Here is a 27,971-nt window from a genome sequence, read left to right as displayed (position 1 = left end):
CACATTCCCTGCCCACAATGAGCGTATAGTCTAGAGACGTTGTCATGAAATGTCTGCTGAAGAGAGCAAGATGAAACAAGATATAATTTCAGGCATCTTCTGGGGATGACTTTCTCCATGGCTCCCAATTTTATGTCCTGTTTGAGCTGCTTTTGATTATGGAACTGGGACTGCATTTTCTCTCTGAAGTACTGAGCACTGTGCGAGCACTTGGTAGAGGAGTTAAAGACCCCCTAATCAGGCAAGCAGTTCAAGCTTGGATTTAGATTACATCTTTTCAAGGGCTGAGAAGTAATGGAATAGTACACCCAATGGTAAAATGATTAAAAAAAAAAAACAAAACCCTATTAGGGGTTGGAATAAGGAAGGCAGTTTGGAGTGTGTGTGTGTCTTGTACGTACAAAGGGAGATTGAAAAGGGATTTAGGATATGTTTTCCCAGGGAGATAATTTATCATTCAAATTTGGTGAGGGCTTATTAGAAAAAGGAAATGAGTGCATGGTGGATAGGAAGGCTAGGAAAAAAAGGAACACCTAATCCCAGCTCTGCCCTTTGTCGGCTTTGTGACTTTAGGCAAGTCACTTAACTTCTCTGTGCCCCAGCTACCTCATCTGTAGAAATGAGAATACTGTGAGTCCCGATAATTAGCTTGTATCGACCTCAGTGTAGTTAGTACAGTTCCAGGCACATAGCAAGCACTTAAATACCATTTTAAAAAAAAGACACAGACGGTCTGAGGGAAGAGGCAGGACTTGCAGGGGTTCCCGCTCTTCTTCCTATTTCTCAACTTGCACAGCTCCTGCCCTGATGGTGGTTTGAGAAACAAAGAGTTCAGGGGATCTTCAATGGACACTTCCTCAGTCCTGTTATTTTTGCTTAGTTATTTACTGAGCGCTTACTGTGTGCAGAGCACTGTACTGAGCACTTGGGAGAGTCCAGTACAATAGACATACTCCCTGCCTATATCCCAAAGGACTAAGGAGCCTATAGGAAGGTAATGTCATGAGGGGTTGACTTGGGTTAACAGAGTTTTGTGTGCAAAATGAAGTCCTTGGTGAAATCCAGGGCCTGAAATATTTCCTTTCTTTCGCAAGTAAAGATTTGTTTTTCGTGGGGCTTTTTGAGATTAGGTGTGCCTGGATTACACCCCTTCTTCCAATGCTTTCTGGGTCCAGGCACCATTTACGTTGGGATTCTTTGTCACCCAACTCCTCTGCAGTGCTCCTTTTCCTTAAAGTGCAATGGATGCCAGAGGTCCCCCCATCAGAAACAAACTTTACAATAATCAATCAGGAGCATTTGAAAGGGTTCAGTCACTCTAAAAGAAAATCATTCTCAGTTGAGACACAACTTTCAGTTTCACCTTCCGGCTGAAAAACCTTTTCCGCACTCCTGAAAAGGGATTTTAGGTGATGCAAAAATCTGAAATATGGCCAACAGCTAGGCTTGCTTCAATAAAGCAGCTTTGACTTCCTGCACATGACTCAGTAGCCTTCTAGACTGTAAGCTTCTTTGAGGGCAGGGACCATGGTGACTAATTGTGTGGTACATGTCCTAAACACTTAGTTCTGTGCTCTGCACACAGTAAGCACTCAAATGCTATTGAATGATCAAGAGCCAAAGCATGTTACAGAAATGCCATGCATTTTATTTTCATTTAGATTTATTAGGGTCAAATCCCCTATATAAAAAATCAGGTTTCATAAGGAACAATATCTGGGGGCCAGAAGTACCATCCAATACCTGTCTGGCCACAATGACAGGATATATTTGAACCAAGGTACCTGGGGACTAAATATCTCCTTGATAGCACTTATGTACAAATCTTTATTTTTCTATATTAATGTCTGTCTCCCCCTCTAGACTTGAAACTCGTGGGCAAAGAATGTGCTATGTTGTACTCTCCCAAGTGTTTAGTGGGGAGCACAGTAAGAGATCCATAAATATGATTGACAATAATGGAATACCTATTGGATAGTAGCTGGCAATCTAGGGTATTGGGAATGTACTGTGCAAGGATAAATCATAAATGGCGGGGGGAAACCACCTCAGGCCTGCATGTTAAATTCACTTTCCAGTGGCTTTGCACGTACATTCATTCATCCATTCAATCATATGTATTGAGCACTTACTGTGTGCGGAGCACTGTGCTGAGTGCTTGGAAAGTACAATTCAGCAATAGAGACAATCCCTGCCTATACCGGCCTTACAGTCTAGAACCACTGTTCCACTTATTTAAAGGCATTTTGCATGGGTGAGGTTCACATCCCTGGGGAAAGGTGACCCAAATTACCCCCTCCCCAGGGGAATCAGAGTTGTCTTATCAGATTGTGGCATATTCTGGAAGAGATTTGACAAATCACAGTCTTTGTAGATGTGGGCACACTACTTAAAAAAATGCTTTCTGGTGAGCTGAACTGGGGACCAGAAAATGCACATAGATGGAATTGTACTTGCACAGCCCTCCTCACTTTAAAGGTGGGAAATCTTAAGAATCATGGAATTTGCCACTTCCAGTCCTCCTTATGACTACAGCCAAATCTCAGTTACTTGTGGTAATGGAGGTTAAAACAACCTGGACATTTGAAATCCACAGATAACCCAAAATATTACTTCACTTACTAGTTTGTCAACTTCTAACTAGAATGAACAGAAGATGAAACTGCTTGAGTGCAGTTTTTCCTTTATTCCCTACCTATTTCCTCTTGTTTACAAGGGGCTACCAAGAATTACAAACAAGCCAACAGATTGAGAAAGGACCACCCTGAAATTTGCTAATCTGTCCTCGAGTAGCTGAGAATTGGCTGAACTTTCTTGCCCTGCCACAGCCACATGGGGTAGGGGGGATGTGTGGGGTAGGAGGATAGGACATCTCTAGAGTGGGATTTGGCTCTTTTCTGGGCCCTAAAGCTGTGAGGTCATCTCCGGGCTGTGTATCTTATCAATATGTGGAAGAGAAAACGATGTTCTGCCAGAGGCTCAGAAATCTATGGAAGAAAAAAGGGGTATTTTACCTTGGAATTTACATGTTAGGAGAGGAAACATCACTGAAATTCATCCAAAGGGCTTGTTATCAATATCGGCCACTCAGCTCCCTCTCAGCCAACTGAGGCAACTGTCTGAGAAGCTGGTTAACCATATTTCTCAAGTGCTTACGTTTGCAGAACACTGTACTAAGCGCTTGGGAGAGTGCACTGTAACAAAATTGGTAGACACGTTTCCTGCCCACAACAAACTTAAAGCCTAGAGGGGGAGGCAGACATTGAACTGGACCTGATAACTTCCCTCTCACCTGTCACAAGGCCAAGGCGAAGTGGGTTAGTCACAAGAATTTGGAGGCCAGGTACTTTTTGGAGCAGGAGGAATTTGCCGGATATGTGGAACCTGTGCGTTTGCGTGGAGATTTTTAATCTCTGCATTTGGCATTAAATAGTCTCAGATGGATGGGAGAAATTCAACAGCCTGGATAGAAAGCTAGTTATCAAAACTAACTGGGACTGAGACTTGTTCAGGTAACTAAATCCCATTTGGTTCAGCTAGCTGAAATTTGTTTCTCAGACATATACCTAATTATTTCTTAGTATGGGGTCCTACCTCAGCTCAGAACTGGCTGGCCAATTAACCGCCTTTCACATTATTTGCTTTCTACTGAACTGGGAGAGCACAATAGTCAATTTCTGAAGGGACCATCTGAAAATACTTAGAATTCAAAGGAAAGAGTCTAAATAGAAATTCTGCTGCTTCTCTTTTGGAATTATACTACCCTGTGGCTATAAACAGAGGGCTACTTTTATCAAGTAGATGAAAAAACAGAATTCTCTGAATTTTTTCACAAGGGTAGAGCCTATCCATACAATCCAACAGTGATATTTGACTTTTCAAGTACAGAGAAATCCAAGTGCCTGTTCTCCAAATTTTAACCGTTCCTGTGTTCGGAGATTCTCCTAATCAACAGGGGGAAAGGAATTTGGTGGTTACTGATTGTGACGGAGTGGAACCGAGCCACAGGGTATCCAAGACGTGATTACCCTCCAATGTTCAGGGTGAAGAGAACTCGGCCCACGAAGCGGTCGTTGTTAACATTATTCACGATGCCGTTGCCTATTAAGAGGCACTGTAAAGCCACGGGCTGGTTCTTCTTCACTTCAGTGAAGTGCATAGCCACCAAGGGGGAGGTGTAGTTTACCTGGAGGGGAGAAGAGGTCTCTGAGTTAGGTAGGAGGCCACCAGGGAGACGGTGGGACTTAAGCAGAAAACACCACCGACACGCTGTATTCGTGGCAAGCAGACCGCAGACCGTGCTCACTTTGGCTGTTCAGCCTCTCCACCTCGTGTTGGTAAAGATTTGGAGGCTCTCAGACTCTTGGACCTGAAGCAGCATCTGTGGTGTGTCCTTTGTCCGTGTCCCAGTGGTCCAAGGCTGGCAGCCTCTCGAGGGTGGAAGTTGGCTGCCCTCATCCCTGACTTTAACTCCCCCTTCTTCCTTGTGCCCTGTATCACTGCTTCTTTTAAAGGATGATTGGGAGGGACTTGTAAGGGCGGAATGAATAAGAATTGCAGTATTTGTTAAGCGTTTGCTCTTTCAAGGGCTCTCTATTCTAAACAGGAAAGAGACCTCAGTTTCCCCCCATATCTCTCTAGGTCAAAATATTGAAAGCAAAGCAGATATCTCCTTTAAGGCAGGAGACTTTTTCCGAATTGGTGGCTTTGGGCCAATTCCACTGAACTTTTGTGGCAATCGCAGACTCCTCTGTGCTCACAGAAAGGATTACCCTGGCAGTAATCCTCACATCTCCATAAGATACTGACCGAAAGAAACTGAGGAAACGAGGACCATAAGGTCACTGAGCTTATCAGCCCAAGAGCTAGCCGGAAGATCAGTGAAGTTCTCACGCGTACTTCTCCTTCCTGGCTATTTGACCGCACCGTGGGGTAAACCTTTGCTTTCCTCTCTGTGGTGGACTACTTCCTGTTTAGTGCAGTCAGCCTGGGCTATTTCTGGTTGGCGTGCCCTCTGTGTAAGAGGAACTCTTAACAGCCAGAGAGCTCAGCGGGGCTTCACCTGCAAATCCACTTACGTGGGTAAGCTTGCCGTAATAAGGGTAGTACATGAGATCAAATGTGCCGTTCTCTGGATAGAAGTCCACAGCCTTGAGGTCACTCCGGTTGCCTTTCTGAAATGGAAAAACTGGAATGAGGGTGGGGAACACAGAGGGGTTAGGGAAAACTCGCCTGAGTCTCAGGCCAAAAAGCTGCGGCAAATGCGGAGATACTGGGCCATAATAACTGCCCTTACTGCAAATGACGAATGTTACAGAGCTTGGGCTCTGGGTATTCCAGGCCACGTATTTACCCAGCTTCTGCCCAAACTGCCTGAATCACCGAGGGAAAGGTGAGTGATTTTTCTGAGGTAGGTAAAAATGTGTCCTGCTCTTCATCTCAGAAGATGCCTTTAAAGGTTGGACAAGTGGGGAGAATGGAGAGTAATGCCTGATGGTGATTCATGAGATCAGACTAGACTGAGCTCCTTGTGGGCGGGGAGCATGTCTATCAACTCTGCTGTTCTCTCCCAAGTGCCTAGTACAATGTTCAGCACACAGTGCTCAGATCCCATTGATTGATTGAGAAATCCAGTGAAAACCCTCTTCTCTGGACCCCGAGAGGTAAAGAAAACAGGGCCGTTGAGACTCCCACGACACCCACCCTTGCCGTTGGATCCAGATGTTTGATCTGTAATTTTTGAACCTATGAAACTACTTATGTCCAAAGATTGTGATGTGTTAGAGTACTGTACGCTACTGCAGAATCAGTTATGACATGAAATGGACAGGATGGTTCATTCAACTTATCTGCAGGCACGGTCAATGAGAAAATACTGTGCAATGCACATTCTGAACCTTCAGTTCTATAGGTTAAGGCTGTGTACTTAGGAGATAAATACAGGCACCTGTCAAGTAAAGCAAACTCAATTATCTACAGTCGTCAGTATCCAAGCTTCCCTGGGTCTCCAGCTCCTACATTCTAGATTATTAGGGGTTTTCTTGTAATTGGGAGGCGTGGGCCAAAGCCAGGGAAAGAAAGTGTAACTTCAGAAGGTGAAAAGAGGTCATAATGTGGCCATTGGTGATTTTTAAACCCATTTACTCTTATTTCTTCATCTCAGGAAAGGCTGACTCCAAAAATCTTCAACAGGGTTCTTCGTTAACAATAAGAGTGGATATCACCCTAGTGAAGAGTCAGTCAAGATCAGCCTAGTGCTGGCCCCAAGGGGCACCAGACAGGATGTCTGCCACTTCCAGCTTTGGTTCTGCCCGGCCAGATCTACAATTCCAGAGTATCCTAGGCAAAGAGCTAGGTGGGAAAAGAGTAATGGGAGGCAAGACTTCCAGGTAGAGGATGGAAAAAATAAAACTCATCTGGCATAATGGATAGAGCATGGGCCTGGGAGTCAGAAGTTCATGGGTTCTACTACCGGCTCCACCACTTATCTGCTGTTTGACCTTGGGCTAATCACTCTACTTCTCTGTGCCTCAGTTACTTCATCTGTAAAATGGGGATAGAGACTGTGAGCCCCAGGTGGAACAGGGGCTGTGACCAATCTGATTTGCTTGTATCCACCCAGGGCTTAGAACAGTGCCTGGCACATAGGAAGCGCTTAACAAATACCATAATTATTATTATTATTATCTTAAGATGTGGCCCAGACAAAACAGTTAAGGTTCTAGTGTAGGATTACAGCTTGGGTTGGGTGGAACTGACATCATTTCTACACTTGTTTGCATTACTGAAGTGTCAGCGTAATCCTTAATACACCAGAGCTGTTGCTGACTGAAAAGGAGCACCAGGCGATAGTATCCCGCTTCCAGCACTCTGCCTTTGTGCTCAAGTTGTGAGTGCTTGTGCCATATGTAGAATGTAATGGAGTAGACTTTTGTGGTGGGACTCTAAAGGTACTTGTACAATTTCTCACTGTTCATATCCTGCCTTAAAGGTTGGCAGTAACACACTGCCTGAGCAGTAGTCCCATAATCTAATGCAGAGCATAAACCAGTCATTGTCAGGATGCTTCAGAGAAACCGAAAAGAATAAAAGCAAGAGGATGACTTCTTCCCACTGTAATTGAGATACCAGAGTCATTTCTTGTCATAAAAAGATTACATGTCTAGTTGAGGCCCAAAAACCAAAGTGTCAATTAAAGCCTATCGAAAGCCTGCTTGGAAAAACAGCTGACGAGGTCAGTCATATTGTGACTTGAGGGCTGATGGGTTCTTTTTTCTGGGGTGGGGGGCATGAAGTATTAGTGACCAAAGGCAAAATAAACAAACATTTTTACCTGAACTTGGCAGTCAACATTCACAGGTCCTCCAGAGCCAGGTAGGAAGCCTATGATCTATTTAAAACAACACAACAAAAAAAAAAACTGTTACCTCACAGTGGTGTAAAAATCACCATGCAAATGAAAATCTATTGTTGGGCTCTAGGGGACCGTGGGAGATTTTCAGGTGGATTGAAGCGGCTGGAACCGCAGCCCTCTATATAGCTGAAGGGGTGGGTGGCTGGCACAGCAGCAAACTGTGGACTGTGTGAATGGGTGATCCAGCTTCCTCCACTCCTGTATGTTCTCCCTGCTCAGTCGTATTTATTAAGCGCTTCCTGTGTGCAGAGCACACGGTATCTGTTGCAGTAGCAAGAGGGAGACAAAGCCTAGTCTGGGGAGAATGGGAAGGAAGAGGGTGGGATGAGCAGAGCCCTCAGACTGTTTTTCAAGTATAAAGAGTCTGGGAACTGCTGATCTTCAAAACCACAAGTTTATCTCTTCCTGGCTTTGTTTCTTTATCTGATCATTTGTTGTCCGTTATTGTGGTTGCCAACTGGAAAAAGTGAAAACTATCTATGATTTTTACTGTTTCTAGGCCATGAATGGCTGGTCTCTTCTAAGTCATTTTCATTCAGGTCCTGAACTACAGGAGGAAGGATTTGAGTGAGCTCTAGGGGAAAACTTCCTGTCAAGGGAGTCAAAGTAAATGAGAGGGTCTCTAGAGTGGTCCCTAACAGCCTGGGATGCCTCCTTCCCTACCCCGCACAAAAAGAAGGGCTGTCCTAGGTCATTTGGAGTGCTGAGAGTCCCTCATTCAGGTTCCACACATGTGCTAGTTTCCAGAAAAGCTGTGGAAGGATTCTGATTAGACTTTAAAAGCCTCCACAATGTCTGGAAGGAAGCCAGTGCTGTATTGGTAAGTCACGTGGCCTAGTGGAAAGAGCATGGGTCTGGGAGTTAGAGGATCTGGGTTCTGATCCCATCTCTGATAAATGCTTGCTGTATGACCTCGGGCAAGTCACTTAACTTCTCCATGCCTCCGTTCTCTTGTATTCCCTCCTACTTAACTGTGAGCCCCATGCAGGAAAGGAACTGTGTCCAACCTCATTCACTTGTATCTACACCAGAGCTTAGAACAGTGTTTGACACATAGTAAGCACTTAACAAATACCATTAAAAAACAAACCAAATCCTCATCAGTATTTATTCAGCGTCTGCCATCGGCTGTGTGTAGAGCACTGCTAAGATCTTGAGTGCTCCCACTGAAAGTGAAAGACCCGATCCCTGCCTTCGAAGGCTTCCAATCCAATGGGGAGCTTACAACAAACTGATCAGCCAAGTGTCATCTTGCCCATATCTGTGGGATTAAAAGAGCATCTGTCCTGCCACTGACTCAGGCACCAGGGAGGCTTCCACCACCATTCATTCCCTCAGATTCTGGCACGGAGAGAGTGACTGCAGTGAGAACTGGCTGAAGTTTACCACAGAGGTTCACTACTCTTTCCTGCCTAAGAAAAATGGTGAGTGTAACCCTCCTAAGCTCATCTGAAGCCAGTAACAAGCGGGGACGTGGCTGCCGGTGGCAGCGGTGTCCGGAATTGAGTCTCACCCGGTTCATCTTCAGCAGGATGCAGGGTTGGCCGGTGGAATACCCGAAGGTCGGGTCCTCGATGCCGGAGCAGTTCCCCAGAAAGGAGCGTTTAAACCAGCAGGCTTTCTTTTCTTCATCATCTTTTCCATCCTGGAAAAAGTACGCTCCTCGAAGGCAATTTATGTTCTTTTCTTCCTGAAGGCTGTCATTATATGCTGAGGTCAGAAGAGAGATCTGGTTAAGCTGATTTTTTGGGAGGCTGTGATTTCAGTGGTCTCCCTTAAGTCTCTTTCCAGCCTGGGCCCACTCAGTCTTGCCCCTCTGTTGGCAGCGTAACCTTGGGGCCCAATCCTATGAACTGGAACCAGACCACGGCAAAAGTAGTAAGCTCAGGGGGAGGTAAACTTGGAAAACTTCTTTGGCCCGATCTATCTTTCTCCTCTAACCACTCTCGTCTCCTGCTGCCCATTTCTGTAGGCTTGAAAGCTCCCGTGGGTATGCATGAGGGGAAGGTGAAGGGAAAAGGAAGGGAAAGAGAACTTAATGTAGATATATGGGGATATAACTGCAGCTACTAAAATTCTCGAGGGTAGTGTGAAGTCCACAATCTTCCAAAAGTCTAAGCTTCTGCCAATGTGCAAGCCCCTAGAATTCTGAAATTCTCTTCATTTGGCTGAGGCCTCTGGTTTTCCAGTAGTTTTATATCTCACACAGGGTTGTTTCCTTATCAGGCATTGGACTAGAGGTAAAAAGTTGGCTTCTCTCACTCCATGATAAGACATTTTGCCACCAGTTTTCTGAAGAGTTCTCTCTATCCCGTATATTTTACAGTTTCTTACGAAGCCACTTTGGTGCTGGGTTTTTCTTTGTGGGAGAACTGTGTTTGCATAAATAACTTTGAAAGAGAAGTAGCAGTCAAGGAGTGGGGCCCATGCTCATGTTTCTCCTTCAGTATTACCATTACTAATAATGTGACAGTGTCTTGACCCTTACTGCCAAACACCAAGTCGCAGGAAAATAATAATAATGATGGCATTTGTTAAGCGCTTACTTTGTGCAAAGCACTGTTTTAATCACTGGAAAATGAAACTGATATGGTGCCTGTGTGTTATTTTGGACTCTAAGCCGTGTTCCTCTTTCCCAGAACCTATTTCTTACTTCCCGGCACAGAAAGCTTGATTAATTTCTCTCTATGGTTGCCTCCAAGGAGTTGGCCTGTAGCTCAAAGTGGGTCTTGTCCCCTAAGATTTCATCGAGATTATCTCCTCTTCAGAAATTCCTTTGCATGAAGGGAATTCTTTTCTCCTTTAAAAGGAAAACATTTCTCTTCTAAATCAAATTCCAGCCCCCTCTGCCCTCCCTAATAATTGGGGACTTGTTAAGGGTTTACTATATGCCACATGCTTTACTAAGCGCCGGGATAGATTCAGTACAGTCCGATCAGACACAGTCCCCATTCCACATGAGTCTCATAGTCTGAGGGAGAGGATAGGTATCTTATGCCCATTTTACAGATGAAGGAACTGAGGCACAGAAAAGTGAAATTGATTTCCCAAGGTCACAAAGCAGGCAAGATCTGCAATTAGACTCCTGGCCCCCCATCTTGTGCTGTTTCCATTAGGCTAGGCTATTTCACCTGAAGACAGAATGACCCTGGGAACTCCTATGATGAGTTAGAGACAGTCATATTATTAGAATGCTAAAAGAGATCTCAAAGGTTCAGGGCAAGGATCATGTCTACCTCCTCTACAGTATAGTACTCTCCCAAGCACTCAGTACAGTGCTGTGCACACAGTAAGCACTCAACAAATACCAACGTTTGACTGACTAGGAGAAAAAGCACCCAGAATTCTAGTTTTCTACCTACAAGTTGAAGTTTCCCTGATTTTTTCCAGTTTACATGACCAAGGAGGTCAGTTGTTGGTTGAAGAGATTCTCATTATCTAGAGAGAAGGAAGTCACTCCCCTCCCTTTCTCCCCTCTCTCTCAAAGGGCGTGTGTCCCTATGGAGAACTTGAATTTCCAATTCTCTTTATAACAACCCCGTGAGGTCGGGAGGGGCGGACATTATTTTAGAGATGAGGAGAACGCAGCCCAGAGTGGTCACTGATTTGCCCCAAGTCACCCAGCAAGCCAGAGCAGAGAGAACCAGAATACAGGTCTCTTGACGTTCTAACCTGCCTACTGTCCACTGCTGCTCACTTACCTAAAACTTACCTTCTAGAAAGTGATGTAAGCTGTCCACATAAGATGACCACGAACTGCGTTCTGATGCATTGAAGTTAAAGATGAAGCTGTGTGTGTAGGGTCTAATCATAACTCCTGGTAATGTAAGCAAGCACATGGACTGGGTTAACTCAATCCTGGATGTTTTATAGGTTCTTAAGTCTTAAGTTGTAAATCACAATCAAAAGGATCATAATAATAATGCTGGCATTTCCCGAGGGCTCACCAGATCCCAAGCTCTGTGTTAAGCACTGGAATAGATACAAAACAATACCATTGGACAGAGTTCCTGACCCTCATGGGGATCCCAGACTGAGGGAAGGAAACAGGTATTTTATTCCCATTGTATGGTTGTGGAAACTGAGGCAAAGTTAAGAGCCTTGCCCAAGGTCACACAGAAGGCAGAAAGAGGAGAACTCAGCTCGCATGACTGTGTCCCATGCTGCTTTCCAACCATAATTTGCCTGATGTCATTAAAAACTTACTCTTAATTAAATCCCTAATGTCATTGCCAGCAAGTCAAGCCTAACCAGGCTGAACATCTTGGAGCAGAATATTTCAGGCCAGCAAATTGAGAAATAGCAGGACATTTGTCAGCTGCTTTACTTACCGGGAGGAGTGACTCGATCTCTGTAAGTAGGTAGGTAAGGGCTGATAGTAAGCATCATTGTGTACATACAAAGTGTGAACATTCCAGCCAGAAACACATATAAAATAAAGTAAAAGAATAAAATCAGACCTGCAAAACAGCAAAAAGAGGATTTCATTAGCAGGTTCCGAAGTGACTTGGGGCTCTTCCAATACTTTGGAAATGGCAAGTGGGCTTTCTCCCCTATATTGATATACCTCCTCACAAAACTTAAGGAACTTATCTGCTTAAAAGGGAACGATTGCAAAAAAAGAGTAAAACAAATTCTGTTTCAAAAATTTCATGTACATCAGCATGGGTCCGAAGGCCAGAAATAAACAAACTCAGGTCCCTAAGAAACAAGGCTTGGGGAGGAAACAGACTGTGAGTCGAAAGAAAAAAAATAAATATGTGGAATCGGAATTCCAGCACCGACCCCTGAAGCCTGCTGCCGTCATCTGTGTTGTTACGAAGACCCGAGTGTCTATGGGAAGACTGGTGTGCAGTTTATTTTCAGAGCTGTATCAGACAATGCTCACTAAAAGTCCAACCATGTGAATGATATGAAAAGAAAACAAGAGCAGCACAGATGCATCTCTTCACCCTCGGTAGCCCGTAGTCCTGACGTGACTTGGGCTGCGTTCACTCGCTCAGTACCAGATCGTCAGCTGGAAACGTCTCAGGAGACTTCCGGGGAAAGAGCATCAGTTTCAGATAATAAAGGGAAATGCTAGAATGCGGCTGTCCCTAGAGAACTCTTCCCAGGCTGAGCTCAAGGACATTCAGATGTGTCTTTCCTCCTCCAGATGCTCGAGGTGTTTGTGTGAATGGAAACCAGTTCATGGTGGGAACTAGACCACGGTAGTTCGACCAACGCAGGGGAAATGACCGGGTGACATGGTCCAGGTCGAGCCCCTACCAGGGCCGGACTACTCCAGAAAATGAGGAAGCATTGACTGGATTTCTTCAGGCTTTTCCAGGAAGGAAGAGAAGCAGCAACAGGACATTAAACTCACCCTTGCCCTTCTGCTTACCCCTGCTTTTAGTTACATATGGTGTAATTAATCAATCCCCACCAATCCCCAAAGTTCCACTCTGCTAAATTTAGAATCCTGGCATCAGGGGAATTTATTTAGAGACCTACCTAGATGAAGGGGAATTCAGCAACCTCGAGAGTCCTTGAGCAAAATAGTAGCAGTCTGCTCTCTCCCTTTATGAGACCCCCAAACAGGCCCCAGGGAAATTGCATGAGATGAAGCAGCATGGCCTAGAGGAAAGAGCACAGGTCTGGAAGTCAGAGGACCTGGTTTCTAATTCTGACTCTGCCACTTGTCTGCTGGGTGACCTTGGGTAAGTCACTTAACTTCTCTGTGCCTCAGCTTCCTCATCTGTAAAATGGGGGTTAAGACTGTGAGACCTATTTGGGTCAAGGACTGTGTCCAACCCAATTATCTTACATCTATCCCAGTGCTTAGTACAGTGCCTGAAACATAGTAAGCACTTGACAAATGCCACAAATTATTATTATTATTATGAAGGACAAAATGGATTGCTTCAGCCTTAACAGCCCTTTAGGGAGGATGCAGGGTGAGTAACCAGAAAACCCTCCAAGTGCCTGTTTAACATTTGGTCCAATCACATGGTGCTGATAGAGCTAGCCTTTCAGCGATGTTCCTTGATATAGTCAGAAGTGAGGGCCAGGAGGGAGAGCAGGTGCCCAGCCCCTTTTAGGGGCCCAACTGGCGAATTTAGCTCTAAAGCTCAAGAAAAAGCTGATGAGCCTCTGTGCGAGGTGTCTGAGGCCTCTACCCATGAACCAGCTGAAAATCTGGGGCGTGAAGTAGCCTGGTTCTTGCTGGAAGAATGTAAATCTCACTAAACCTTTTCTGTATGTTTTCAAGTGGGGAAGGATGGGGATCGCCTCCAGGTGCTGAATACAATAATTGGCCTTGCTCTGGTGAAAATCACCAGCTGTGGCAACCCCAGGAGCCAACAGTCAGACCTCCCTGCCAGCTCTGGCATCTGCAATCCCTCAAATGGACTGAACAGCTGGGAGGCCTCACCTCACCTTCCTTCCCTGCTGCTCTCCCGGCTTCTGCACCCCTCTTAACTGCAGCGGATCGCCTCCACCCGTTAAAAATAGGGGCAAAAGAAAACACAATTCAACTGCCACAGGTGCAGTTCTGAAAGAATTTGGTAGACTTTCCCAGAAGCCAATAACCTGTCTGAACCAGCAGTATGCAATGGGTCCTGGCAGGAGAGCTCCTGGGGAGGAGCAGAAATTTACTTTTTCATGGTACTTATTAAGGGCTTACTATGTGCCGACTGTACTAAACATTGGGGTAGACACAGCTATTCAAGCTGGATGCAGTCCAAGACCATAGGGCTGCGGGGGGAGCTCACAGTCTTAATCCCCATTTTACAGATGAGGTAATAATAATAATAATGTTGGTATTTGTTAAGCGCTTATTATGTGCAGGGCACTGTTCTAAGCACTGGGGTAGATACAGGATAATCAGGTTGTCCCACGTGAGGCTCACAGTGTTAATCCCCATTTTACAGGTGAGGTAACAGACACCGAGAAGTGAAGTGACTTGCCCAAAGTCAAAGAGCTAACAGGAGGTGGAGCCTGGATTAGAACCCATGATCTCTGACTCCTAAACCCGTGCTCTTTCCACTGAGTCATGCTGCTTCTGAGGCCCAGAAAAGTGAAGTGATTTGCCCAAGGTCACACAGCAGACAAGCGGTGGAGCTGGAATTAGAACTCAAGTCCTTCTGACTCCCAGGCCTGGGCTATACCCATTAGGCCACACGGCTTCTCTCTCCTTCTCCTCTGATCCTCCCAATTACCGGTGCTGCGGAGTTGGGGTCCAAAGAGCCTATTTGGGCCACCACTGTTGCCAAACAGAAGCCTCACTCCCTTCCTCCTGCCCGAAGCCCATCGAAAGGAGAAGATGTGTGGCTTAGTGGAAAAAGCCTGGGCTTGAGAGTCAAAAGTCATGGGTTCTAATTCCGGCTCCACCTCCTGTCAGCTGTGTGACTTTGGGCCAGTCACCTGACTTCTCTGTGCCTCAGTTCCCTAATCTGTAAATGAGTTCCCTCACTGAAGCAGCATTGCTCAGTGGAAAGAACCTGGGCTTGGGAGTCAGAGGTCATGGGTTCTAATCCCTGCTCCACCTCCTGTCAGCTGTGTGACTTTGGGCAAGTCATTTCACTTCCCTGTGCCTCAATTACTTCCTCTGTAAAGTGGGGATTGAAACTGTGAGCCCACGTGGGACAACCTAATCACCTTGCATCCCCCCAGCACTTAGAACAGTGCTTTGCACATAGTAAGCGCTTAACAAATACCACCATTATTATTATTATTATTAAAATGGGGATGAAGACTGTGAGCCCCATGTGGGACAACCTGATTACCTCTATCTCCCCCAGCGCTTAGAACAGTGCTTGTCTCTATCTGTTGCCGAACTGTTAGTAAGAAGAAGTAAGAATGGTATTTGTTAAGCGCTTACTATGTGCAGAGCACTGTTCCAAGCACTGGGGTAGATACAGGGTAATCAGGTTGCATGAGGCTCACAGTCTTCATCCCCATTTTACAGGTGAGGGGACTGAGGTACAGAGAAGTGAAGTGACTTGCCCACAGTCACACAGAATTGTATATTCCAAGCGCTTAGTAGAGTGCTCTGCACATAGTAAGTGCTCAATAAATACTATTGAATGAATGAATGAAAGGCACATAGTGAGCGCTTGCCAAATACTGACATTAGATCCCTGCTCTGCCCCTTGTCAGCTGTGTGACTGTGGACAAGTCACTTAACTTCTCAGTGCCTCAGTTCCCTCATCTGTAAACTGGGGATGAAGACTGTGAGTCTCACGTGGGGCAAATTGATTCCCCTGTATCTACTCCAGCGCTTAGTAGAGTGCTCTGCACATAGTAAGCGCTCAATAAATACTATTGAATGAATGAATGGCACCTAGTGAGCGCTTGCCAAATACCGACATTAGATCCCTGCTCTGACCCTTGTCAGCTGTGTGACTGTGGACAAGTCACTTAACTTCTCAGTGCCTCAGTTCCCTCATGTGTAAACTGGGGATGAAGACTGTGAGCCTCACGTGGGACAACCTGATTCCCCTGTATCTACTCCAGCGCTTAGAACAGTGCTCTGCACATAGTAAGCGCTCAATAAATACTATTGAATGAATGAATGAATGAATGGCACCTAGTGAGCGCTTGCCAAATACCGACATCAGATCCCTGCTCTGCCCCTTGTCAGCTGTGTGACTATGGACAAGTCACTTCACTTCTCAGTCCCTCAGTTCCCTCATGTGTCAACTGGGGAGGAAGACTGTGAGCCTCACGTGGGACAACCTGATTCCCCTGTATCTACTCCAGCGCTTAGAACAGTGCTCTGCACCTAGTAAGCGCTCAATAAATACTATTGAATGAATGAATGAATGAATGGCACCTAGTGAGCGCTTGCCAAATACCGACATCAGATCCCTGCTCTGCCCCTTGTCAGCTGTGTGACTATGGACAAGTCACTTCACTTCTCAGTCCCTCAGTTCCCTCATGTGTCAACTGGGGAGGAAGACTGTGAGCCTCACGTGGGACAACCTGATTCCCCTGTATCTACTCCAGCGCTTAGAACAGTGCTCTGCACATAGTAAGCGCTCAATAAATACTATTGAATGAATGAATGAATGAATGGCACCTAGTGAGCGCTTGCCAAATACCGACATCAGATCCCTGCTCTGCCCCTTGTCAGCTGTGTGACTATGGACAAGTCACTTCACTTCTCAGTCCCTCAGTTCCCTCATGTGTCAACTGGGGAGGAAGACTGTGAGCCTCACGTGGGACAACCTGATTCCCCTGTATCTCCCCCAGCGCTTAGTACAGTGCTCTGCACAGAGTAAGCGCTTTACAAATACCAATATTATTAAAAGGGCCCGCTGGGACTGCTTCTCCCCGCCGCGCCAGTGGGGGCGCCTTACTTTCTCCCGGCTATGCTGGCCGCCCGGGGGGAGGGGCACGTGACCCGCTCCCCGGAAGTCAACTGGCCAGAGGGATTCCGCCATGTCGCCGAAGCGCGTGCGCGCGCCCGACGCGGCCGCGCGCTCGGGCGCGCGCTTTGGCCGGGTGCGAGCTTGCGGCCTGTACCCGGGCCGTGGGCCTGAGGGAAAGAGGGAGGCGATCGGGCCTCCGCCCCGCACAGCCCCGCAAAAGGAGGCTGGACGGGCCGACCCCTTTCTTGCCCACCAGGGAAGGCCCCCCAGGACCAGCCCGACGCCCCCTCTTTCCCCCCCCCAAGTGGTTAAAGGCAGCTGGGAAGAAACTCCCAGAGTGCGAGCTTTCGGCCCCCCATGTTAAGCGACTTGCCCAAAGTCACACAGCTCACAAGGGGCAGAGTCAGGACGGAGCTGGGGAGGTCACAACTTCTCTGGGCCTCGGTCACCTCATCTGTAAAATGGGGAGGTGGAGGGGCCCGTGGTCCCGAGGTGCGAGGCAAGGGGTTGGCCAGGTTGGAGCCCCTGGTCCTGAGGCAGGGGGTTGGCCAGGTTGGAGCCCTAAGGCAGGAGGTTCCTTCATTCATTCGTTAGTATTTATTGAGCGCTTACTATGATCTTATTGAGTGCTTACTATATGCAGAGCACTGTACTAAGCGCTTGGAATGTACAAATCGGTAACAGAGACAGTCCCTGCCCTTTGACGGGCTTACAGTCTCATCGGGGGAGACGGACAGACAAAAACAATAGCAATAAATAGAATCAAGGGGATGAACATCTCATTAAAACAATAGCAAATAAATAGAATCAAGGTGATGTAGATCCCATTAACAAAATAATAGAATCAAGGGGGTTGGCCATGTTGGAGTCCCTGGTCCTAAGGCAGGGGGTTGACCGTGTTGGAGTCCCTGGTCCTAAAACAGGGGGTTGGCCGTGTTGGAGTCCCTGGTCCTGAAACGGGGTTGGCCGTGTTGGAGTTCCTAGTCCTAAGGCAGGGGGTTGGCTATGTTGGACCCCTTAGGCAGGGGGTTGGCCATGTTGGAGTCCCTGGTCCTAAAATGGGGTTGGCCGTGTTGGAGTTCCTGGTCCTAAGGCAGGGGGTTGGCCATGTTGGAGCCCTAAGGCAGGGGGTTGGCCATGTTGGAGTCCCTGGTCCTAAAACAGGGGGTTGGCCACGTCGGGGCCCTGGTCTTAAGGCAGGGAGTTGGCCATGTTGGAGCCCCCAGTCCTAAAGCAGGGAGTTGGCCATGTCGAAGGCCCTGGTCCTAAGGCAGGGGGTTGGCTATGTCAGGGCCCTGGTCCTAAAACAGGGGTTGGCCATGTTGGAGTCCCTCATCCTAAGGCAGAGGGTTGGCCATATCGGGGCCCTGGTCCTAAGGCAGGGAGTTGGCCATGTTGGAGCCCCTGGTCCTTAGGCAGCGGGTTGGCCACATCAGGGCCCTGGCCGGGTTTGAGGCTTAGAGCGCTGGGCAGAGGCAGCCCGAGGCAGTTATGAAAAACTAGTCTGGGCTGAGTGAGTTGGGAATGACACTTGGGTCCCCTTAAAAAACCTGGAAGAAATTCAAATGGGTAAAGCTTCCTAGAACCTAGGTGAGTCCCATGTGTTTCAATTTATCAACTGAATTTAACTCTGAGGCAGGACTTGGCATTGGTTTAGTGAGGACTCTAAACTTGTTAGGGGCAAGGGAATGTGTCTCATTAACTGTGTTACAGTGTACTCTACCAAGCTCTGTTCTGGATCTGCCACTTATTCATTCATTCAATAGTATTTATTGAGCACTTACTATGTGCAGAGCGCTGTACTAAGCACTTGGAATATGCAATTTGGCAACAGATAGAGACAATCCCTGCCCAATGATGAGTTTACAGTCTAATCGGGGAAGACAGATGGACAAAAACAAGACAACATAATCATGACAAATAGAATCAAGGGGATATGCACCTCATTAACAAAATAAATAGGGTAATATGTGTGACTTTGGGGAGTCACTTCACTTCTCTGTGCCTCAGTTACCTCATCTGTAAAATGGGGATTAAGACCGTGAGCCCCATGTGGGACAGCCTGATTACCTTGTATCTACCCCAGTGCTTAGTACAATGCTTGGCACATAGTAAGTGCTTAACCAAATACCATTATTATTATTATCGCACTGCACACAATAATCACCCAATAAAGACCACTGATTAATTGATTTCTTTCCTTCTCTGCTCTTTCCTCTCTGTCCCCATCTGTCACCATCCCCTTCCTCTCTAGACATTCCTAACTAACCCCATGTGTGGCACATATCTGGTAAAGCCAGCTTTCTCCTTATAGCAGGCTCCAGCCTTCTTTAGATTTAGGACTTTACCTTATATGAAGTTAGGCTTATCTACCACTTCTCCATCAACTAGGCTACCTCAATAACAACCGTTACCTGGTTCTGCGGGACTAGAACACTTGACCAGAGAGATCCACCGAATAGGTACAGCATAATAATCACAGTTATGGTATTTATTAAGAACTGGGGTAGGTACAATAATTATGATATGTATTAAGAACTGGAGTAGATACAATGTAAACACAATGAAGGCAGTTCCTCTCCCATTTGGGGCTCATCAGGGAAAGCAAAAGAAAATCACTTGCTCTCAATTAGCCATGACCCAATAAATCCCAATTGTTTGATCCTCCCAAGGAATTTGCCCTCAGTGACCAGACTGTATAAGATCTTCCTCGGGTCAGGCATTTCATTTTTAGCTGTTCCTCACAGACTTTAAGGACTCTAAATCTATTGAAGAAATGATAATGAAATTTGGGGGAAAGGTGACTCTGGGAAAGAAAGGGACTTAATCGATATGAACCATCTAACAAAACCATCTACCCCAGCAAGACTCCAGCCACAGAAAACCTACGTCAATATTTCCTGCCATCTTAAATAAGATTTTACTTTGAGATCAGATTCAGGGCATTTGAGAAAATAGAGAGTTTCATGACGAGTTACAGTCTCTGTGGCAATTTACTAGTTCTTTTAAAGTATTATGCTGTCTCCCGAGACTAGGATAACACTTTTAACTGATGGTCTCAATCGTACAGAAGGAATGCTATTTAAAGAACATCCAGATAAGTGCACTGAGCAGAAAATAAAGCAGCTCTAGAAGCTCGAAGAAAAATATAAATGGAATCTTCAAACGTACCCCAACTCTGGCCTGAGCGACCCAAAAATTCTCTCTTCTCTGGATCCCAAAGGTAAGTTTTCACTTGTTGCATGATGTCGTCCCAACTTCTCCTCGCCGTCTCGCTTGTCTCCCCCTCTCTGTCCTCTGAAAGCCGTTGGTTCCCTTCATCCTGATTTTCCTGGAATTGTTACAAAACAGCCCCTTTTTCATCAGAACATCCCACCAGCCAAAAATAAATGGAAAACTACTCAATAGTTGGACACGTTTCAAATTTTCATTTTCCCATCATTGCATCCTTTGTTACAAGAGGCAGAATTTTTTTCCAATGCTATTTTATCAAGAGTTGTTTCTACTGGAGAGGAATTTTTACTATAAATTTCATTTTATATTTTACCAAAAGCCACTAAGCTCACTCCTGAAATGTTTTGCTCCCAGTTCAACTCTGTCACTAAAGGAAAAAGGTTAAATTTTCTTTCTCTAGTTTGTAGGAATTACGAAGGTAGTAATAATAGCACTTACTGAGCATCCGTCTGGTACAGGGCATTGTATTACACACTTGGGAAGTACAGAATGTCCAAGTGGTACATTTCCTGCTCACGGGCAGCTTAGACTCTAATGGGGGGGAGAGGGATCAAACAAAAATGTTTACAACTGGAGGTGTCAAAAATAAAGTAGTTGAGCAGATATGTTAATGAGGGCTAGGGAGGGGCTAAAATTGGAGAGGCATTGTGGCCTAGTGGATAGAGAAGGGACCTGGGTTCTAATCTTGACTCTGCCACTTACCTGCTTTGTGACCTTGGGCAAGTCACTTCACTTCTCTGTGCCTCAGTTATCTCATCTGTATACTGGGGGTTAAGATTGTTTGCCCCAGGTGGGACAGGGATTGTGTCCAACCTGATTGTCTGGTATCTACCGCTTAGAATAATAATAATTATTATGGTATTTGTTAAGTGCTTACTATGTGCCAGGCCCTGCACTAAATGCTAGGGTGGATACAAGCAAATTGGGTTGGACAGTCTCTGTCCCACGTAGGGCTCACAGTCTTCATCCCCGTTTTACAGATGTGGTAACTGAGGCACAAAGAAGTGAAGTGACTTGCCCAAGGTTACAAAACAGACAAGTGGTAGAGCCTGGATCAGAACCCATGACCTTCTGACTCTGTCCACTATGCCTGGCACATAGTAATCTCATAATAAATACCATTTTTAAAAAATCACAGGTACTAGAGTTAGCAGAGGGTGAGTGAGGCATAAGGGTGCTGGAAAATTTATTGGGGAAGGTTTAATGAGGGAAGTGGGATTTTGGGGAGGAATTTGATTTTAGGGAGAGCTGTGGCCCAAAGTGAGAAGGCGGGGAACTCTAAACTGGGAAATAATGCTTTCTGGCCTATAGCAAGTGCTTAAATACCATTCAAAAATACAGCATGAGGGCAGGGGTGGAGGTGGGTGAGTAAAGAGGTAGGTCTACCTAGAAAGATGGCTTGGGTGGAACAAAGCAGCGTGGCTCAGTGGAAAGAGCACGGGCTTTGGAGTCAGAGGTCATGGGTTCAAATCCCGGCTCAGCCACTTGTCAGCTGTGTGACTTTGGGCAAGTCACTTAACTTCTTGGTGCCTCAGTTACCTCATCTGTAAAATGGGGATTAAGACTGTGAGCCCCACGTGGGACAACCCGATTCCCCTGTGTCTACCCCAGCGCTTAGAACAGTGCTCGGCACATAGTAAGCGCTTAACAAATACCAACATTATTAAAGCATTAACTGGGTTGAAGAGGTAGGTCAGGTGGGCCAGTTGGTGGAAAGTGTTGAAACGGGTTGCAAGGAGTTTTTGTTTGATGGAGAGACACAAGGAGTCAGTGGGGGGTTTTGAGGAGAGATGTGGGTCAAGGGGTACTTAAGGAAAATGATCCGAGCAGAAGTGAATTGTACAGATTGGAGGGGAGACAGGCTGGAGGTTGGAAGACCAGCAGAGAGGTTAATGGAATAGTCTAACTGTGGGTGGAGAGGAACATCAGCGAGAGTAACTCAGCAATGACACTCACATAAATTCCCAATGATTATTATCATTATTATTATTAATAATGTGGTATTTGTTAAGCACTTACTGTATTAAGTGCTGGGGTAGATACAAGATAATCAGGTCCAACATGGAAGTAGAAGGGAGAACAGGTATTGAATCCCCATTTCTCAGATGAGGGAACTGAGGCTCAGAGAAGTTACAGTTGCAGTTACAATCATCTTTCTTCCCTGAAGAGCTCAGGGTGCTTAATCCATAAGTATACCCACCCCCACTTTAAGGTTGGAGAAATTGAGGCATAGAGTGAGGTACTTAACATATAGACACCCATTGACAGTGACAGGCACTGGGGCAAAGATTTGGGGTTTCCTGAGTTTGCCCAGTGAGGAGAAGAGCTAGGTGTAGTGGAGATGGTGCGTGAGAGGAAGAAGGCTGGTGAGAAGGAAGGAAGGACCTGTGCCCTGCTGTCCTATAAGATCCCCAGGAAGTCAGGATTGCCCACTTCAAATTTCCACCCCTACGAGGGCTGACATTCTGCAGATGGCTGATTCCCATCAACCAGCCTCTTGTAAACTAGGATTTAGAACTAGGTCAAAACCCCAACATTTTAGATGATTTTTTTGAGGCAATATTGAAGGAGAGGTTAGCCAATGGACATCTGACTCTAGACACCTCCCCAGCCTTGTCTAACATGTTTGACCTTTGCTCTTTGCAAGGGGTCTACTAAAAATTGCTGCTTCAGCAGTAGCAGTGCTGCCTTCCTTTCCTATTCCTGATGAGATTTGATTGACACCTACAAGCTGCTCCTGTTGGAGTGGCAAAGGTGACAGATGATACCCATCCTGGCTTCCAAACGGCTGCCTGAAAGCTGGGGTGGGAGGGGGCACGGAACCCAAGAACATTCAACTTAAAAGCACATATTGTTTGTAATGGTTTCTGCCAGCTCCAGATCAATGAGAAGAAAAACATTCAGTCAATAGTATTTTTTTAATGGTATTTAAGTGCTTATTATGTACCAACTGTACTAAGTTATGCTGCAGACACAAGATAATGAGGTTGGACACAGTCCGTGTCCCATGTGAGGCTCACGGTCTTAATCCCCATTTTACAGATGAGGCAAATGAGGCACAGAGAAGTGAAGTGACGATTCCGCTAGGCTAGTCTGACAAATCTGCGTATTGAAATCTGGGGCAGCATAATTATTATCAGCATGATCCACCCTTCATCCCACATAGTTGACTCTCTTGTCTATCTACCTTTCATTCATTCATTTATTCAATTATATTTATTGAGTGCTTACTGTATAAGCACTTAGAAGAGCGTTTACTGGGTAAGCGCTTAGAAGAGTACAATATAACAACAAACAGGCATATTCCCTGCCCAGTGAGCTCCCAGTCTAGAGAAGGAGACAGACATTAATATAAATACTAAATACCTTGGCTTTCTGTTCAAAGTTCATTGTGAAGTTGCAGGAGCCCAAAAGGGGTAATTGACTAGCAACCTTTCTCTTGGCAGGGACAGGGGTGATAGGTGTATTATGGGAATGGAAGAAAGGAAGGAAGGGGGCTGACAAAGGTAAAGGGTGGAGCCTTTGGGTGTGTTTCTGTTTCTCCCTCTTTTCCCCGCCCCCCTTTATGTTTCCCTCTTTTCCCTTCTCACTCCCTCTGATTTCTTTTCTACCCATGAAATTTCCACCCCAGCCTCATCAGTGAAACAACTGAGGTCCTCGGTGGTCCAAAGAACTCGGGTTTGTCTAAGAAGGAGTTTCTGTGCTTGTGATGAGACATTTCTTTTTTCAGCCTGGCAACCTAAATATAGTCAGCTCTGACGAACTTCTTTGATTTTATTGCTGTTACAGGGCCTGTCTCTTGGTTAAATTCCTGAGGGGAAAGGGTACAGGGATGGAAGGAGTTAGGGGATTCAAAGGGTGAGAAGGAGCAAAGGTTATAAAGTTGTGTAAGAGGGAAATAATATATTTAGCCCCAGCCTTTAGGTACTAAAGTCTACCAGCTTTTCAAAAAGTTAACTTCCTCCCGTTCTCCCTCACTCCCCGAGGCTATCTACAGTCTCTGAATCCTGTGTTCTCCTACCTATGCAACTCTTTTTCCACAATGTCCTTTTTCCTCCCTGCTTCCCATTCCTGCCCTCTGTTTTACCCGCGACATTTTACCCTGTGCAGGGAGCTTCCCGGCGCAGTGCCATTTTGAAATGGGAACCACGTTGTGTGGAAGGTGATGATCCTACCGACAATGCAACCCTGCATAGACTACACTTTTAGATATCACAGACATGTCTTTCTTTGGGGCACATAAACCACTGAACCTGAGCCTCAGTTTACTCCAGGTAGCTCAGTCCGTCTTGCAAATTGAGGTTTTCTCGATGGGGCGGGGACTGCTGGTGCCCCAGCCATTTTCCTGCTTTGGGGTGCCAGGTCAGGGGCTCCTGAACCCATGTAAAAGTCCCAGATGAGATATCCTGGGCTTCCTCAAGGCTCAAGGACTGCAGCCCTTCGCAAGTTGCGCTGCCCGCCTGGTAGGTCTGTCACCACCAGCAGCTCTCGCTGTAGCTCACCCCCATCGGGTCTGCCCTAATGGGGAACTCAGGCTCTCAATTCTCCTGGTGCTTTTACCTCCCAATAACTGTCTGGGTGTTTCAGGAACTGCTCATCCTCTGGACTTAAACCACCAGATGAATCTCCGAGGTACCCAAATATAACACCTTTTTTAGGCTTTTCCCATTTATCTCTGGAGAGAAGAGGGAAATGAGTGAGAGCTCCATATATCAATACGCAGATACATATCCATCCAGATATAAATCTACACGGCTTACATGGCTAGGAGAAAGGAAGGCATCCCTGCTAGTTCTCTGGTTCTGAGCCCAAGCCCATCCTCCAGAACAGCAATAGAAGTTCTGTAACTCAGGTTTGAGAAAGGACTCTAGCTGGTTTATGTGAATTAATTTATCTTTAAGGCTGAAACTGGAGATTTTGCCTGGCCAACCAGTATTTGATTGTAAATCTTGACTCTGCTTCAAAGGGAATTGTTAGCACTTCATTCAATATCATGCCTCCACCCCCTATTCAGAAATCAACCACTATTTGTTTGTGGTCCTGGCAAAGGGAATGATTGTTTACTTGTTGAGAGTTCACTAATGTTCTGCAGTAGCTGGGACTCTGCCAAAATGGAAAAGACACAACCCTTGGTCTTGGACTGTAAACTCCTTGAAGTCAAGGTTCATATCTACCAAATCTATTGTACTCTTGCAAGTGCTTAAAGCAGTTCTCTGCACACCATAAGCACTCAATAAGTACCATCGATAAATTGATTAAAGGATAATATTTTCTTCCTCTCCTCCTCCCATCCGAATACATCGTTAAAATCAGAAGAGAAAACTTTAGGACATGTTGACTTGTCCCACTGGCTTCGATGTCCTGGCTGCCCCAAGAGTGTTTCTTCTCTTACAGAGCAAGAAGAAGGCACTCAGGTCAGTGGCACAGGACTGCCCTATTAAAATGGCCCTGAGGTAGGAAGTAGAAGCTAACCCCATCACAAAGTTGCTATTTTCATCCCCAGCGGCCATGAAACAAGATCATCCCCTTTATGCCAACTCCCTATTTCCTACCCCCCACCCCCCAACACATACACCCCACCCAAGAGGAGAAGCACACCAAAGCACTACTGCCCCGGGACTCACCAACTTGAGAGGGAAGCTCTGAGGAAGGGATTCTGCCTCCTGGGCCCTGGGATTCTTTTCCATAGTTTGGTAGGGAATGCAGGAAAATGGTAATGTTGGAAATCTCCGAAGATCTCTCTGTGCCGAGGATACAAGCTGCTGTCGGCACTTGCCCCCTCAGACCACTGAGCTCAGCAGGCAACGACTCTGGCCTCCCAGATAATCTTACCCTGCCACCACTTCCTGACCCTAGCCACCTGGAAACCTTTGCGAGGGAAAGTATACTCATTGCTTACACGGATTCAAACAATCCAGGCAAGTGGTGAGAAGCTGTACCCATTCCTGATTGCTGGAATCAAATGGATCGAGTGAAAGGCTTAGCTTTTTGCCCCGGCCAAGAAATGTTGGATGTTAGCGGCAGGTGGAGGGAACTGGAGGGAACGGGGAGAGACATGAATGACTCGCTTTCATTACAGGACCGAAGTGAGGTCACGCAACAGGATCTGCAGGACCACAATTATGGATCTCTTCAGCCCAAAGCCACTGACTTGTGGAATACCATGTGGTAGACCTGCGTTCCCAGAGAAAATCCAAATCCCCGTGGTAAGGGGATCCATTCCTTTTGTCAGTGAGGACTCGAACACTTAAACATTTCTGCCTTGAGCTATTTAATGTACACGTGTCAATATGGTCTTGTCAGTCACTGCCACCCTCTCCCCCCTTTTGAATGCTTGCAAAATCTTTTTAGTGGTCGGAGTTCTATATTTATCACTTCGAATCAAGACAGGGAACAAACTGGGACTTTGCAGTGTCAGTTTCCCAGACATATATAACTCCAGAAGCCAGTGGGATCCAGCAGGGGAAAAAATCAGGGGAAACAGCCAAGAAAATCAGGCAGCATTGCTATATTGCTCATTCTGCCGGCATACTGGGGTACATTAGCACTCAGTTGGACATAAGCTTTGCCGGATAAGACATTCTGTAGCATTTTGGACTATTGTGATGTAGTTCACAGTCATAACACCTGGAGAAGAACCACTTTTTTCACTCAATTTGTCCTTTTTGGCTCCAATGGAAGCAGTACTTATTGGAAGAAAAATGACCACCCAAATTGTACAGACTGCACATATATTAGCACTTCTATATAACATATGTATATTAGTAAGTCCACTCATCACAGTAGTTAATTTTGACTAACACGAGATTATTTATTGGAGAACAAAGCCTTGGTGGAATAAGGTGAGAGGCTTCTATACCACTTCACTAGGAGCAGTATTTACAGTTTAGCATTCAAACACTCCTTTACCAAATGAAAAACGTTTCCTGCTTATTTAGAATTGTCTCCCGTAGGATCTCCACGATCCTGCCGAGGGCAATGGATATAAATTGAGCCGATGTGACTGCAAATGAAATGTTCCGATCGCGAAGTAAAAAGTGAATTCCAGGGGTTGTTTCAGGCAAGTCCTTAAAAGCCCCTAAAAAGTGGCTCTGCTCAGTACTAGAGGGTGGGAGGATGGGAGTTAACAGCTGCTCAAATACTGCTTCTTTGGTTTCCTCCACCAAAACAACTTGGGGCTGAAAATAGCAACTGGTCAATGACTCGTAAATATGCGTATGCAGTAGTGGTTAGGCAATTAACCAAAGGAAGAAATTAATCAGCAAAATCCTCCTAGAATAGTGCCTGCTCAAGGGAGAATTTTGCTACTTCTATTTGTGTTATAATCATCTTTAAAAATCTAATCAAGGGCAACTGAAAAGCTTGACCAACGGACTGAATGGTCCTTCATTTCTTTCTGTTTCACCTCCCTCCCTCCTGGGTGGAGCTACAGCAAGAAGGCACAAGTGTGGATATATAATTTCCAAGCAGGCAGCTACATAGTTATTTTTTACTATTAGTGTGGTATTTATCGAATACACCATGCTAGGCACCAGGGTAGATTCTACTTGATAGTCAGATCAGACAGTCCTTGTCCCTCACAGGTCTCACCTGTTCTTCCTACTTCTTAGTTGGTAGTGTGCCCCTGTTTTGCTCTTGAGAAAACTGAGTCCCAGAGAGGTTACGCAGCAGACGAGGGGCAGAGCTGCGACCAGAACCCAGGTCTCCTGACTTCCAGCTCCATTCTATTTGCACCGAGCCACACTGCCTCTCTACTGTTCCTCTAAACAGACTGTGGCTTACTATGAGAAGGAGTGGAGGGATCATGCATGAGGTTGCCCCTTCTGCCCCCCAAACACTCAAATTGCTACTTTTTTTATCCTGGAAAAGAAAAAGAGCCATGGTCCAATCTTAACAAATCTGTTTGGTCAACAGATCTGGGCTCCTCTCCTCCTCTTCAGAACCAGTGGCACATTCTCAACTCTCTGGGT

At 45.9% G+C, this 27,971-nt stretch overlaps 1 protein-coding gene across 2 annotated transcripts; it reads right to left on the bottom strand.

Annotated features, from left to right (window-relative positions):
- Positions 1-1,623: 1,623 nt before the first annotated feature.
- Positions 1,624-20,111, bottom strand: ATP1B4 (ATPase Na+/K+ transporting family member beta 4). Of its 2 annotated transcripts, XM_029068027.2 has the most exons (8): positions 19,939-20,085; positions 12,908-13,030; positions 11,746-11,874; positions 11,127-11,231; positions 8,928-9,124; positions 7,334-7,390; positions 5,079-5,174; positions 1,624-4,186 (listed from the first exon to the last, which is right to left on the bottom strand). In XM_029068027.2, exons 3-8 carry the CDS (start codon positions 11,825-11,827, stop codon positions 4,025-4,027), a joined length of 699 nt encoding a protein of 232 aa, XP_028923860.1. In that variant the 5' UTR covers positions 11,828-11,874; positions 12,908-13,030; positions 19,939-20,085; the 3' UTR covers positions 1,624-4,024. The 2 variants fall into 2 exon arrangements, with proteins under 2 accessions (XP_028923860.1, XP_007667800.1); XM_007669610.3 differs by lacking the exon at positions 12,908-13,030 and having other exon boundaries at positions 19,939-20,111.
- Between the last annotated feature and the right edge of the window lie 7,860 nt (positions 20,112-27,971).

The sequence above is a fragment of the Ornithorhynchus anatinus genome, chromosome 6 (assembly GCF_004115215.2).
Source record: "Ornithorhynchus anatinus isolate Pmale09 chromosome 6, mOrnAna1.pri.v4, whole genome shotgun sequence".
Lineage (NCBI taxonomy): Eukaryota > Metazoa > Chordata > Mammalia > Monotremata > Ornithorhynchidae > Ornithorhynchus > Ornithorhynchus anatinus.
The sequence above is the reverse complement of the archived record's forward strand: the minus strand, read 5'-3'. Positions and strand labels throughout refer to the sequence as shown.

What these genes read in the sequence shown, in the direction of transcription:
- ATP1B4 (XM_007669610.3), bottom strand. Translation starts at nt 20,011, where the DNA reads ATGCAACAAGTGAAAACTTACCTTTGGGATCCAGAGAAGAGAGAATTT. An exon ending in CTTACATCACTTTCTAGAAG is followed by an intron (nt 9,125 to 11,126) that starts GTAAGTTTTAGG and finishes TTCTGACCTCAG; the next exon opens with CATATAATGACAGCCTTCAG. An exon ending in ATTACGGCAAGCTTACCCAC is followed by an intron (nt 4,187 to 5,078) that starts GTAAGTGGATTT and finishes TCTCCCCTCCAG; the next exon opens with GTAAACTACACCTCCCCCTT.